Below are 15,887 nucleotides of genomic sequence, written 5' to 3'. Positions count from 1 at the left end.
CAACTCCAGGCCTCGAAACATGTCAGTTTCGGGATACCCTTCATTAATATTCATGAAATAAATGTACATACAATGATCCTAATGCATACACATTTGTTCTCATGAATATTAATGATGGATATCCAGAAAATACATCAGGTGTCCATCCCTCAAGACCAGAAGTTGGACAACCCTGAGATAAAGGGACTGATGGTTGAGCAGGGCTTTTGTATGTGTGGCACTGTGCAAGGGAATTTCAAGAAAAGGTCTCTCTGCTGCTTCGCATCAGGCTCCATTCCTTCTCCCTTACTCGGCACATCTCTGAAATATTCAGGAAAGGAGAGAGTATGGACTAAGGGGTGGAGTAGTCCCCACGGTGAGTAATTTTTTCTAAATTGTACAAAATCAAACTTTATTGGATTAAATGAAAATATTTTTCTGAGATGGTGCAATGCATTAGCTTTTGAAGTCCCATAGATGTTTTCATTAGAGCTTTTGTATTCCTGTACACTTGTTTCAAATAAAGATTTTTCGATTTACATTTCCTTTTTTAATGTTCTACTTTTTTCTAATTTGTTCCTGTGAATTATTTTTTTCTTCTAATTACATTGTGAAATGTTCAGTAGGACTAAAACCAATCAATGGGTTGAGAATAGCTGAGCAATTCTACTAAAAACAATCTTAAGTGAAACAGAGCTCAACAAATCACTTAGCTAAGATTAGTCTCGGGGACAACCAACCACTGAGCTAAGAATAGACCAGTTCACCTATCCAATCCCTCCGCTTCCATTAGTTCAGGCAATGCACCGAGCACTGAACTAAGATTGGCTCTGTAAGTTCATCCGATCACTCTGCTCTTATTAAACTTGTGAACTTGATCAATTATCCATGCATCCTTTCATCATATATGTATCCCTCCATGATTGCAAAGGATAACCCTTGGTTCAGTCTTTATGAAGTAGCATTCAATGCCCTTTGTTTCCTATTAGATGGACCCTGGTTGCTGTTTCTTTGTTTGGGGTTTCGTGCACCTTACACGTAGCCGTCTCTCTTCTTTCAGGTCAGCAGGATGAAATGATGGACAGCAAAGGTATGGCGCTAAAATGTACCTTCCCTGGATGTGCAGCCTCCATCTAAATCCTTGATCAAGAGAAGCTGAATTGTAACTTGCATGCCCTGGCACACTGGACCCTGCCATGTGCTGACACACAACCTCCTCCCCCCGCCTCCCTTGCCCCAGTAAATTTAACCTCTGCCTGATGCTAAGCTACCAAAGGTTATCCTCCCAGCAGAACTGTGGCAAGTAAATACTGTTTTGCTCAACATGTGGTCACGGGAGAAGCAGTTTAGGTGTGTGCCAGTTCCAAGGTCTTCCCATTAGGTTATCCTCCCAGTAGAACTGTGGCAAGTAAATACTGTTTTGCTCAACATGTGGTCACGGGAGAAGCGGTTTAGGTGTGTGCCAGTTCCAAGGTCTTCCCATTCAGGCAGTGCATGAGGCACAGTGCCCATTAAGCTTAGAGAGGGCATACGAGAAATGTTTTATCTTAAGTGTATGCTACAGATCAGCCACATGCCCTCTGGTTTATCCGGTTTCCAAATGCATGTTGTAAGGCAGATGTTCTGACCATCTCTGTGCATTGAGCTGCAACACTCTCTGACAAAGCTGCATCCAGTGCTTCAGAAACAATGGGCCAGAAAATAATATATTTAATTGTGTCAATATATTTCTGATGCTTGTGGATCTGCTTAGAATTGCATGCTATGCATAGGCCGACATCTAGTGGAACTCGCAGAGTATTGCATGACTTGTTTTTGAAATTCGAAAAAGGGATGTCGACTGGGCGTGTTTGTAATACAATCCCTTGTGTGTTGTGTACTCTACCCATGGTCCTTCACGTGTCGCGGTCCCTCAAATTGTTTTTTTCCGCCATTGTAGTCTGTCACTATTTGTAGAGTTTCTTGGCTAACGCCATTTATTAGAAAAGGTTGTAAAACTATATTTACCGTTTGAGCCTTCGCTTGCTTATCGTTTCAACAACGTTTCTGTGTGTGCAGTCATTGCCTCCCCAGAGATCTCTCTGAGAAACCCTGTAAATCGTGTAAACTCTTTAAGCCTAAAACATTAAAGAACTGGCGTACAAAGCATTGGAAGACCCGCACCATGCATGCCAAGGCATCCACCGAGGTCCCAAAAGGTGCCGAAGACGAACAAAGCAGCTATGGCGCATATAGTGATGCTGGAGACGATATTTGTTAATCAGAATCCCCAATGCCAGTCACTGCCTCCGATAAGCGGGCCGGCGGCCCTGTGATGGAGACCACACTCTGCGAAAAACGCACACACGCCCCTCGCACTAAACACACAAACTCTAGCCGTTTGTACATTGTCAGGCAAGCACGTCTACGCAGTGTTGAAAGAAAGTGTGTAAACCCTTTCTGGCTCGCAGTGACCTTTGCCCTCTGGGCCCTCACGTACTTGATCGCCGCATGACAAATGATCTAAACATACGCCGAGCAAAGTAATGCCAAACCCTGCACCTAAAGTCTTTCCTTTTGCGTGCCGTTGAACAAGCACCGAAACTGAAATACTCAACGCATGTCCAAGGTACTTCGAAACTAAAGCAAATAGGTTTAAAATAAGTTTAGAAAACAATTTTAAAGCTAACTCCTACCAAAGGAAATGAATGTTTTCATGCCCGTTGATGTCACATTGAAAGACACAAATTACACTCCTTCAACGTCTACCTTAACAAGCTTTACATTCTCAAGGAAAGGATACCACAGATTCTTTTCAGTTTCAAGACATCTTCAGCTCTCGTCAGTGGACTAGAGAAAAGTTTGAAAGGACCATGAAAAGAATTTCACGCTTTGTTGACTTCATGGACAGGCACTCTGATCAATTTACAGACCCACAGGCAGAAAGGGAACCTCCTGCTAAATGTTGCACTCATTACACTCCCGAGATGCACCTTCAAGACTGCCCCTACACATGGTCAGGACATCTCAGATGATGTATACATCATTGATAACCAATATTCAGAAGATGCCCAATTCACACAAGATCCGTACTATGACGACGACCCACCTTCACTTGAAGACCAAGACCAACCCATTGCGGATTCCCCTATAATCAGCTACAATATAATTAGCTACTTATTAAGGCAGCAGAACATTTTAAAATTGACACATAAAAAGCCCAGCAGGACACAGACTTTGTGGACGACATTTTAGGTGATTAAAATGTCACATAGTTTATACCTTTACTACAGTTAGTAAAAAGACATATTCAACCATCTTTGCTAACTCCATCAACTAGAGCCATTAAGCCTAGGATTGAAAAAATATTTAAGCGGGCTCCTACAGCTCCCTCTACATTAGGGGGCAACTTAAAACGGATTGCATGGTTCTAACAACCATTAGAAAGAGAGCAGGTACCCCGCTAGCATCTGCTGAGGCACCCCCCGAGACCGAGAATAAAAAACTATACACACTAGGCAGAAAGGTGGCTACATCAGCAGCGTACCAGACATGCATTGCGAACAATACCGCCTTATTGGCAAGCTAGAACTGCCACTTGTGGCACACTGTCTAGTAACAACTTGATACAGTTCCAGAGTCCTTAAAATCACAGCTTTTAAAATCTGTGTCTGAAGGGAAAAAAGTTGCCAACTGTATTCTCAAGAACAACCTAAATGCAGCAGACAATGCTGGCTGCATTATTTTAGAAGGTACACTTTTAAAACGACACTCTTGGCTACGAAACAGGTTTCAAACTAGAAACACAGGCTACATTACTAAATATGCCCATTGAGCCCAATTTTCTTTTTGCCAAATCTTTTGGTGATGCACTTCAGTGCAAAGGAAGAACATGCGATCCTAAAATCCTTAGGTCAAATAACAAACCCTATATACAACGATGGGTGTTTAACACACAATGTTCCCTTCGCGGGCAGGGATTCCCACGCTCAGAGGGTTACAATTAAGGACAGTCCTTTTCTTGGGTCAACCCACAGAGCCAAATCACCCATTACCAGTCAAACTTTGAAAGGGGCTATAGATAAACTTGTGGCAGAGGTCGTAGAACCACCACTGCTAGTGGCGCCTCCGCCTCTAAGCAGTGACATTCCAGTCCAGGTTCCCTCCCATGCATCTCTAGTAGGAGGTTGCGTTTGTCAATTCACCCACGCATGTGAGGGAATCACAAAAAATCAGTGGCAGGGGGTTATTCTGTCGAGTTTATGGAGAAACCCCAACATCGTGCACCAAGACACAGCAGGATCTCTCCACAGCATAAAAAAGTCCTACAAGAGGAAATCAAGTCTCTCCTTCAAAAAGGCACAAAAGAGCAAGTTCCAGCTCACCAGGTAAACAAGGGTATCTATTCAGTGTACTTCCTAGTGCCAAAGAAAGATTGAACTATGCGCCCTGTGTTAGACCTGCGTCCAGCCAATACATTTGTGAAACCGCAAACGTTTTGAATTACTGAACTGCTAGAGGTAATCCCCCTCTTTAAAATAGGGGGATTACGTGGAAACATTGGACATGAAAGATGTAAACCTTCATATTTTAATGCTACCAGTGCACCGAAAAGTACCTTGATTTCCAACTAGGAAACACCCATCAGTTCAAAATGCTCCCCTTCTGCATTTCATCAGCACCAAAGATGTTCACCAAAGTACTAGCAGTGGTAGAAGCACACCTTCGAAGGCAATCCATCCCAGTGCACCATTATCTAGACGACTGGATAACAGGAGAAACTCCACAAATATGTCAAAAGAACACTCGGGCAGCAATTAATCTATTGTTCCAATTGGGCTTCTCAGTCAACGAGAAAAAGTCAAGTCTCGGCCCCAGTCAAGTAAAGCAATTCCTGGGAGCAATAATAAAAACACAAGAGGGCTTAGTATTTGCCTCAAACGAAAGAGTCTAGAACATGCTGTTCCAAATACCTTATTATGTGGCCGGTCGTCGAATAACCATGCAGAAGGCAATGTGCAGGCTTGGGTTGATGGCTTCTTGCATGTGTCTAGTCCCACATGCGCGCATGTGCTCTGTGCAAGAGTGATTAGTGAAACAATGGTCTCAAGCAAGCAGCCATTGGGACGATCTAGTGGTTGTTTCGCAGTGGCAGGGCACACAGTTCTAGTACTTACAGACAGTACCACTGCCATGTTCTGTCTCAACAAACAGGGCTTTGACACACTATGTAAGTCTGTCCAGGTTAGCCCAAAAGATTTGTAAAGGCTCTCTCAAACGCAACATTTTCCTATTGTCCCAGCACATTACAGGGGAACACTACTCACTAGCATACACTTTAAGCAGAAATCTACAGCTTCCTGCAGAACACAAGTCGCAAATTCATGCTGATTTTTTACACTATATGTTCGCCCAATAAGGACATCCACAGCTAGATTTGTTTGCAACACAGCAAAACGCAAAGTGGCCAGATTTCGCATCCAGGTTTCCCCAACCAAAGTTCAAGGGAAATGTCTTGTGGATTAGCTGGTCAGGGAAGTTTGCTTGCGCTTTTCCACCAACACCTCTCCTCAACAAGATAGTGCACCAGGAACAAGTCACTCTAATCCTAATAGCTCCAATGTGGGCTCGACAACCATGGTTTCCACACCTACTCAAACTGGCGATGTGCAACCCAATCAAACTTCCGTGCCCATACAACATGCTGTCCGTGCACAAGGGGACAACATTCCTTCCACAACCCTCAAACTCTGAACTTGGCAGCCTGCCTCCCGAAGTCAGAGTTTGGATATTTAACCCTTCCACAAAAGTGTATGGACATCATAAAATAGGCACGGAAACCTAATACAAGACACTGCTACTTTAACAAATGGAAAAGATGTGTAATTTGGTGCAGATCACGCAACATCAATCCAATTGACTGTTCCCCTTCACAAATAATACACTATATGCTTTATCTTCTAGACCTCCAGTCTAGTATTTAATTCCCTCAAAGTGCATTTAGCAGCGCACTCTGCTTAATCTACATCACGGAGCAAAGTGTCATGCTGGAAAGTTCCAGTAATCAAAGCTTTCATGGAAGGAGTTAAAAGCCTATTTCAAATTCCTCCTGGGTAGGACCTAAATGTTGTGCTCACAAAACTCATGGGTCCAGCTTTTGAACCAATGCACAAGACTGCTTTTCTTGTGGCAATCACGGCAATAAGAAGTGTGAGCTGCAAACCCTCTCAATTCATTACTATTCACAAAGACAAGGTGGTTCTCAGAACCCATCCTCGTTTTTCACATAAATTAATCTGAGTTCCATATTAACCAATCCATTGACCTTCCAGCCTTTTTTCAAAACCCAACAAATTCAGCAGAAAGAAGCCTCCATACTCTAGATGTAAGGGGAGCAGTCATATATTACCTAAACACGATTAAAGCACTACGCAAAAAGAGCAGCTCTTTGTTTCCATAGCAGCTGGTAGAGAAGGAGATCATATCTTTGCTATCTCAAAATGGATAGTCAAATGCACCCAAATTTCCTACTCGCTATCTAAAAAATAATTTTCAAATGGTTTACGTCCTCCCACGTATTTCTCATCTTTTGATATTATTTTCCAGCTTCAGCTGCTTTGGAAATAAATGTTCCGGCAGAGGGTGCTGTGCAACGATGCAGTCGACTCGATATCCTTCGAGGGCTTCCACCCTGGAGTCGACGTCATTGTTGGTAAATATAGCATGTGCAGTGCCTGTTGGATTGTTATGTTTTTCCGCGATAGCTAACACTTCGAGAAATACAGCGCCCTTCAGTTTTCTTGTGAAAGAAAATGTGTTTACTTGAGTACGAGGGACTTGTCTTTGACACCATCAACCCCGAAGACCGGATTTAAAAAATGCCTCGACTGCAGCGCCAAAATGTCCCTCACTGATCCTCATCGTGTTTGTCTGTGGTGCCTTGGCGTGGAGCACAGGTCAGCAGACTGTGAGTCCTGTCAGTCTTTGACTGGAAAGGCTCTGAAAGAGCATAAAGGGAAAGCCTAGAGAAGCTACAGACCTCAAAGGCGACGGCCAAATCCCTTGGTGCCGCCATCAAACAGCCACAACTATCTCACCCTATTGGATAATCTTGGAGGGGTAAGTCCTTTCGCTTCTACTCAGCTGGAAGAGCGAGAGGACTGGCTAGTCAAAGGGGCCAAAGAAGATTCCCTCGTGGTGGACGAGAGTGAGGTGCAATGTCTGCCCAAGAAACGGCTACTTTACAATCAGCCAGTGCTTCAGCCGCCTCAAAACCTCACAAGCCTTAACCCACAAGACCCAGGTTGGAGGCAGACTCTCACAGCATCTGCAAGAATGGTGGGGTATTACTTCAGATGCTTGGGCATTGGAAACAGTAGCCCAGGGTTACTGCCTCCCCTTTCTAAAGAGACCTCCGGACCATGCACCGGAGAGCCACTCATTCAAAGTTCCGGATCCGTTCCTTCGGCAGGAAACTTTGAGCCTACTAGAGAGAGGTGCTATAGAACCAGTACCTGTAACAGAGAGGAACAAAGGGTAGAAACCTCCCTATTCCCTGATCCCCAATAAGGATGGAGGATTGAGACCCAGCTTGGACTTGAGATGCTTGAACAAGTTCCTCAGGACGGACCAGTTCAAGATGGTCACTCTTTCTCATATCCTTCAGGCCCTACAGCTCCAGGATTGGATGGTGTCATTGGACCTTCAGGATGCTTACTTTCATGTTCCTATCCATCACAAGCACAGAAAGTACCTGAGGTTCGCCATTGGCAGTTCCCATTATCAGTTCTGAGTTCTGCCATTCGGGCTGACCTCCGTTTGAGGGTTTTCACCAAGCTGATGGCATTGGTGGCAGCAAGTCTCAGGAGAGGGGGGATTCACGTCTACCCCTACCTGGACGATTGGCTGATCAGGACAGGTTCTCCCGAACAGGCCCTGGAGCATCTCAGCATAACCTGCCACTCTCTCCACATTCTGGGCTTCTCCCTCATTTACAAGAAGTCCCACATGATAACATCTCAAAGACTCCAGTTCATCTGAGTAGTCCTGGATGTATCCTTGGGAAAAGCCTCGCCACCCGAGGGGAGGGCTCAACACATTCTGCAGATGGTCACCAAATTCCAGAGTGCCCAGCGTTTTCCAGCCTTCGATTTTCTGAGGTTGCTCGGCCTGCATTCAGAGGCTCGCTGAGAATGAGATCCCTCCAATGGGCCCTCGGGACACAGTGGTCTCAATTCTGGGGCAGGATGACAGAACTCCTTCAGGTCCCAATCATAGTCGCACAGGATCTCCTGTGGTGGGCTTGCAAGGTCAACATTCTGAAGCGAAGACCTTTTTGGCAATCATTGCTGGAGATAAGTCGTTACGGACACCTCACTCACGGGTTGGGGAGCTCACGCCAACGATCTGATAATTCAGCGGTCGTTGGTCATCAAAGTCCAAACTACACATCAACCTTTTGGAGCTGAGAGCAATCAGAATAGCACTGAAGGCCTTTCTGCCCTCTGTACGGGGAAAGAATGTCCTGATAATGATGGACAATGCAGCGGCCAAGTACTACCTCAACAAGAGAGGAAGTGTAGGGTCACTACCTCTGTCCAGAGAAGCAATGCAGCTCTGGTTCTGGACAATTCAAGAAGGAATCTCCCAGTCGTCAGTTCACCTAGCCAGAGAGGAGAACACAGCAGCGGACTCGCTGAGCATGCAGAGCAGTGTTCCACGAGTGGGAACTAGCTTGTGAAAGTCCTTCAAAATATCTTTGCCCTTTGGGGAACCCCACAAGTGTATCTGTTTGCGACCAGTGTCAACCGGAAGTGCTAACTGTTCTGCTCCAGGGAATTTCCACCAAGAGGAGCTATAGGAGACGCTTTCATAGTGGACTGGGAGTTTCCACTCCTGTAGGTGTTTCCTCCAGTCCCTCCTCACATGATCAGGAGGTTGTGAAAGTTCAGGAAATCCATGATTCCAATTTCCCCGGATTGGGCCAGGAGGACGTGGTACCGGACCTTCTGGACATGTCCATCTGCCCTCCAATGTGTCTTCCACAAAGAGAGGACCTTCTCACGCGAGAGGAGGGTCGGGTTCCCCATCCAGAGGTCAAGACACTCAACCTTCATGCATGGTATATGAGTGGTTGAGATATAAGAATTGGGACCTCCCAGATGACGTAATGGAGATTTTGCTTTCAGCCAGAAGGTCAGCAACATAATCCTTGTACAGCTGCCGTTGGAACAAATTCTGCAGCTGGTTCAGGGGAAAGGATGTGGACCCCTTTCAGGGCAATACACCTATGGTGTTGTCCTTTTTACTATATTTGGCAAATCTGGGGCCCCAGATTGGGACCATTAAAGGATACTTGGCGGCGCTTTCAGTCTTCAAGCGTGCGTCAGAAGAGGTATCCTACTTCAAGATGCCCTTCACTGGTGTAACGGGGTCCGCCACAGTCCCTGCATTACAGGGGGCCCTGCGAGCACATGTCCTGGGAGGGGGCCCCAATTGGAGAAAATAAATTTTGAAAAAGTTTCCCCTCCAAAAAAAAAAATCTTTTTGAATTCACTCTGCATTCATAAAGATATTTCCTCATTATGAAGGCAGAGTGACTACAAAATGAAACTCTTTTGAAGTCCAATGGCTCCCCCGACCCCATGACATGGAAGAAGACCCTAGGCTGGAGGCCTCCATGTCATGGGTTGGAGGGGAGCCCTGTGACTTCAAAAAGAAATAGTTTCCGTTATAGTTCGGTCCTTAATGGAAATTATTTCATAATGAAGTCAGAGTGATTTCAAAAAGAAACAATAGGGCTCATTCTGACCATGCCAGTCCGTAAACAGTGCCTGTAAACTTACTGGCACCGCTGTCTCCGGACTGGCATATTACAGGTCTGCCTGCCGGGGCCGCCATGCCCGACAGATCTGACCCTGCCGGCACAGCGGCCACAGTAGGCATATCCGTCATAGAAGCACCAGCACTGTTAACAACGGTGCCGGTGCTTCTGTGTCCCCATTCCGGTGGAATCCTATCAGACTCCACAGGAATGGGGATTCACAAAATTACTGGCGCCTTATTTTCCGGGCCACCAGACTTTGACTACCCTGATAGTGCTGGTAATTTTTTACGGGTCCAGCAGCAACCTGCCGGTAGCACCGTCATGGTTACCGCCGGACCCGTAATGAGACCCAATTTCTTTTTTAAGTAATAGGGCTGCTTAACCCCATGACGTGTACGTGTCTGAGTGTATGGTGAAAGGGTGCACACTTAAATGTATAGGTGGCTTCCTGTGTGAGGGTATAGTGAAAGGGTGCACACTTAAAGGTATGGGTGGGTGCCTGGGTGTGTATGCATGTATGGTAAAAGGGTGCACACTTAAATGTATGGATGACTGAGTGTGCGTGTGTGTATATGGTGAATGTTGTGTGTGCTTGTGGTCACGAGCGTAACAAAACCTTTATTTTGGTGGGCTAACCCTTCAATTGTTGGGAGAGGTGCTAACTTTACAGGCGGTGGGGACAAACTTATTTGTATGGGGCATCTAACTTCTGTATGCATGTTAATGATGTGTTATTTATATAGCGCCTTAATCCAAAGTGCTTTACAGAGCACATATTTACATACAATATCACCCAACCGAAATTTGTACTCCTTTATCGACCTCGGAAGGATGAAAGGCTGACTTGGCCTTGCCGGGATTCGAACCTGGACCTGCAGATCACGCTCAGATCGCAGCAGCGAGCGCTCAACCCGCTGAGCTATCTTACCAACGCTTCTAGTTCTGCTTCAATATTACAAGCGGTTAACTATCTCCTTTAAGTCTGAAAGCACCCACTTATGGACTGCTGTGAGAATGAGTGGACTCCTGTTCCCTCTCTACCCTTCCAATCACTCCCCTAGCATGCACAAACATGTGCTATTTGCATGCGTACTAACAGTGAAATGCTTTATGTTGGTAATTGCTGGGCCCTTGTTAACAGCGAAACCCAGGTGCCATTTAACATCTGTGTCCTGTTCTGTCCGGCAACTGCTCTAAAGGTCAGCCAGGTCCAGTCAACATATCCCAAAATTTCCCAGGGGGTGGGGCGGTAGAAGTGCTGAAGCCCAGTCAACTCAATGGTGTTGCGCCACTTCTTAATGTTTAATGCCTTGATTACTTATTGGTAATCTTCATTACTCATAGTCCCACTCTTCCTCATCCCAGTACTTACCTACGAGGCAAGGAGCCTCATACGTAAGCTCTTGGACAAGGAAGAGGGACGTGGAGCTAATTCTGGGCCAAGGAGCTGATTTTGGAGGTTGGGGTCGGGGGAGGGAGGGAGAGGGGATGTGTGGGGGCGGGATTGTGCCATACATCATAATGGTTGTCCATGTCCAGGCTAAGCAGGCATGATATGTGGTATTGGTGGCTAGAGAGTCATTTTGGTGCAGCCAGTCTAGTCATTCCTCAGTTTGGTATGACTTTCTTTAACTGGGCATTTCTGATAAAGCAGTCCTGCTAAGTGTAATTACATGGCTAGATTGGCATTTGGGTGCTGCCAGTCTACCCATTTCCTACTGCGGCATTGTATATTTTCTGGGCATCTCTGATAAAATGATATGATATAAGTCATTTATAACGTGCCTAACGTGTCATTTATAAGTGTTTCTAGGCACGACAAGACAAGGGAGGGAAGAAAGAGGGAGGACAAGACAAACAATCTTACTAGGCCTATTGTCATTCAGATTGTGCAAGTGCGAGAACAAGAAGTGCAAGGGAAAGGGGAGGGGAAAACAGGGCAGCAATGATCTGAGTGAGCCCAGCCAGGGCAGCGCGGCTATGGGTAGTGCAAGGAGAACAAGGGACTGCAGGGTTACAATTACAGCCCCTAAGTGCATGGTAGGCATGGAGGCAGCGCAAGGGTGACTGATCAAGCAAGAGCCTGGACTCAGAGAGACTCTGAGGGTAGCCAAGCAACCAGTCGGTACAGCAGACAGGTAGGTCAGCAGGGGAGGGAGAGGGAGAAAGCAGAGAAGAGGAAAGTTTTGAGCTGCTTCCGAAACTTCAGTTGGTCTGGCTCAAGTTTGAGAGTGGCAGGGAGGCCATTCCAGAGGGAGGCACCAGTAGAGGAGAGAGATCTACCCCACTCTCTGTCTGGAGAAGCGTCTAACCCTTAGAGAGTTGGAGGTAGCTGACTGAAGGGCTCGAGAAGGAAGGTATTTTGGAAGAGAGTTGGATGTAGTGTGGGCCCCAGAAAGCCTTGTGGACAATGCAAAGGGTCTTGAACTTGATCCTTGCACCCACTGGGAGCCAATGGAGAGATTTCAGGGCTGGAGAGATACAATCCTGGGCTTGATTAGTTGCAGATGACGGAGAGTAGAGCAAGGCAGATTGAGAAAAGAGGCTGTTGCAGTAGTCCAGCCTAGAGAGAACCAGGGCTCTGGAGACAGTGAGCTTCTGGTGGAAAGTGAGAAAGGGAAGAGTCCCTTTTGAGGAGGAGCAGCTGGTAGGGGGACTTCTTGGCAATGTCCGAGATGGGAGGAGAGAAAGAGAAAGTGGTGTAGAAGATGACACCAAGGTTTTTTGCCTGAAACACTGCAAGTTAGAGGAGAAGGTAGAGATCGGGTGGGCCAAAGGTACCAAGTAGAGGTTGCAAAACCAGGGTGAGAGTATAGTGCCCTGGGGAACGCCACCGGTAGAGGTAGGCCCCGAAGATGCATAAGGACCCTGAACATCAAACAAGCAACTGTGAGATTAGCAGAGGGGGGGAAGGAGGCAAAGAGGTAAAGAGGACAGTCTTGAGGAGTCTTTGAGGCACTCCATTCATTTCCACTAAGACTACTAACTTTCGAAACCATTGTTAGTCGCGTTAACATCAGCCTACAGGGTGAGTGAGTTTCAGGCCTTATCTAGCAAGCCTCCATGTACTATTTTTTACAAGGACAAGTCCTTGGGGTTAAACCTTCTTTTTTGCCAAACATTGTATCAAATTTTCATGTATCCCAGAAAAGTGTTACCTGCATTCTATCCGCCTCCTCATGCTGGCTCAATCCCTGAAGGGCTTTGAGCTGTTTCATTGGGTACACTGTACACAAACTGGGTCTTCCAGTTACAAAACCAACTTTCTCTAGATGGATAATTCTTGCGATTACAAAATGCTACAGATTGGCGGGGAAAGATCCCCCTCAAGGCTTGAGCGCTCATTCCACAAGAAGCATGGCAAAATCTTCTGCTTATAAAAGTAATTTGTGCGGCAACCACTTGGTCTACCATTCACAGATTTACTAAACATTACTGTCCGGATTCATCCTCTAGTCAGGAAGGAGGATTTGGGAAAGCTGTCCTACATTCAGTTCATGACAAATTTTAAATCTGAACATTCATACTCCCTCTTCCAAGACCTAACACTGCTTTGGGAGTCTATCAAAAGATGAGGGATTGGTGGCTGGGGGAGGGCAGGAAGGGACACCCACTATGGAGGTGCAACAATGGCCTCCTAGGGGACCCTGTTTTTAGAGATTTCCTCCAGACAGAAATCACCCAATACTTTAGACCGAACGACACAGGAGAAACAAGTCCGAAAGGGGTGTGGGTAGCAGCTAAGGCGAAGATAAAGAGCCTTCTCATAACAGAGGGGGCACGTAAAAAGAGGGAAAGGACGCTGCTAAGATGGGAAAATACAGGAGCAGTTTAGAGATATGAGGGCTAGACTCACGTGACAAGAAGAGGACCGGAGTGGTCTACTGGCCACAATGCAGGACAAAAGGCAGGAATTGCACTCTGTCCTGATAGGAGAGGTAGTCAAAAAGCTGAGGTATTCCAAACAGAAGTTCTATGAGGGGGGTGATAAGGTGGGCACGCTATTGGCAAAGTAGGGGAGACAGAAGGGTCCACCGATTAAGGGACAAGAAATGGGGTGCTACTGAGATCTGAGGACCATATCCCAGACCGCTTCGCAGACTTCTATGAAACACTGTACACACAAACGGCCAGGGCTCAAGGAATGGCGATTAAGGTATATTTGGGCAGGCTCCCCATACCCCTAGCTTACCACAGAGTGGAAATCCATTCTGGAAGCGGAAATAATACAGGAGGAGGTAAAAAAGGCAATAGGTCGGTTGAAAACTGGGAAGGCCCCAGGGGAAGATGGCTACACAGCAGGCTTTTACAAGCAGTTTCAGGATACCATAGTGGGGCCGCTGACGAAGGTCTTTAACTCCATAAGGAGGGCAGACGATATCCCTCTGACCTTCTGTGAGGTGCTTGGAACTGTGATTCCCAAGCCAGGCAAAGACAAATCCAACTGCTCCTCATACAGACCTATCTCGTTACTAAACGTTGACATGAAGATCTTCACATCTGTCCTGGCATCCCGATTGGGAACGCTCCCTCCTGACCTCATAGAACCTGACCTACCGTGTTCATCCAAAACAGGCAAAACAGGCAAGGATCTGACAACCTCAGAAAGACCCTACACATCCTATACGACCCAAAAATGCAGAGGGAGAGGGCCCTGGGCCTCTCTCTTGAAGCCCGAAAGGCATTCGATAGGGTGAGTTGGGCATTCATGGAAGGGGTATTGGTGGAGATAGGAATGGGAGAGCGATGGATGGGATGTATCAATGCCCTGTATCATAGCCAAAGTAGCGGTCAATGGGGACGTGTCAAAATCCATAGGGCTCCACAGGGGAACATGACCGGGGTGCCCCCTGTCACCATTACCATACACCCTAGTGATGGAGTCATGGGTGATAGATCTCTGGCAATCAAGGGATATTACAGGAGGCTCCATAGGGGGAAAGGAATACGAAGCGAGTCTCTTCGCGGATGACGTGCTACCTCTCCATCAGTGCCCGCCCTCCTAAGGGGACTAGAGGAATATGGGGAACTATCAGGGTTCAAGGTTAATCCCTCAAAATCAGTGGTATTTCTGGTGGGGAAGTGGGAGCAGGCAGATATAGACCTGATCCGGGAATGGGGATTCCAGACTCAGCAGAAAGGCTTCCGCTACCTGGGGATAGAAATCACCAGAAAACAAGAGGACCTATTTGTGCTGCTGTTCCTATTCCAAATGCTCCCCACGGTAATACCGGGCCACTTCCTGACTGCAATCCAGAAGGCCCTCATGCGATTTTTATTTATTTATTTATTTATTTATTTTTATGGGCGGGTGCAAAGCCCAGGATGGTGCAAAAGGTGCTCATGTTGGCTAAGGAAGACGGCGGGATAGGACTCCCAGACCTGGGAGTATACTATAGGGTGAGCCAGCTGCAAATTATGGTGGACCACCTTGACCCCAACACAAAGAAGCAGTGGGTGCATATGGATAATGCAATCCTCATCCCGGTAACATTGGGAGATTGGATGTGGGTTCCACAGAGAGAGATCCCTAGATGTGTATTGATACACCCAGTCCTGGAGGTGTTTTGGTCAATCTGGCACCGAGGGAAGCGCTACACGCTGGCTTTCCACCTGGCCATCCCACCTTAGTTGTATTTGGGTGCCACCAATACAAAACCACATCTCGGACCCTCTACGGTTCCAGCAGTGGTATGAAGTGGGCCTCTCCAGGGCGGGGCAACTATGGGGAGAGGGAGAATTCATGTCACTAACCAGACTAGAAGGCTTGTTAGGAATAGGGGGACACTCCCATTTCAAGTACCTGCAGTTGAAGGGAGTGTTAATAAAGCCCACATGGGGAGACAATCTGACCCGAGACTGACCCCCTTCGAAAAAGCACTACTGCAGGAAACTGATACCAGAGGTAGGATATCCAGGCTATACGAATTGAGTTGTCTCAGGAGGATAGCTCAGGGGCAGCGTGCTCACCTTGGAAGCAAGACGACACGGAGCACCACAGGTTCGATCCCGGGTCCGCTCTTAGAAACCTCTGGGTATTAAGCGTGTTTAAATATCATATCATATATCAATATAGAATGCAGGCATTTAAGCTGTTCCACAG

The 15,887-nt window shown here is 46.6% G+C and overlaps 1 protein-coding gene across 8 annotated transcripts in view; it reads left to right on the top strand.

Annotated features, from left to right (window-relative positions):
* Positions 1–15,887, top strand: part of CRTC2 (CREB regulated transcription coactivator 2) — a 1,479,582-nt gene that overhangs the window by 734,063 nt on the left and 729,632 nt on the right. For all 8 annotated transcript variants that reach the window (XM_069651423.1, XM_069651414.1, XM_069651405.1 and 5 more), the window contains one exon: positions 1,040–1,069. In XM_069651423.1, the coding sequence (XP_069507524.1) occupies positions 1,040–1,069 (30 nt within the window). The remainder of the gene's footprint in view (positions 1–1,039; positions 1,070–15,887) is intronic.

Source organism: Ambystoma mexicanum, chromosome 1p (genome assembly GCF_040938575.1).
Source record: "Ambystoma mexicanum isolate Mex_15411 chromosome 1p, UKY_AmexF1_1, whole genome shotgun sequence".
Taxonomy (NCBI): Eukaryota; Metazoa; Chordata; class Amphibia; order Caudata; family Ambystomatidae; genus Ambystoma; species Ambystoma mexicanum.
This window is presented reverse-complemented; position numbering and strand designations above follow the sequence as displayed.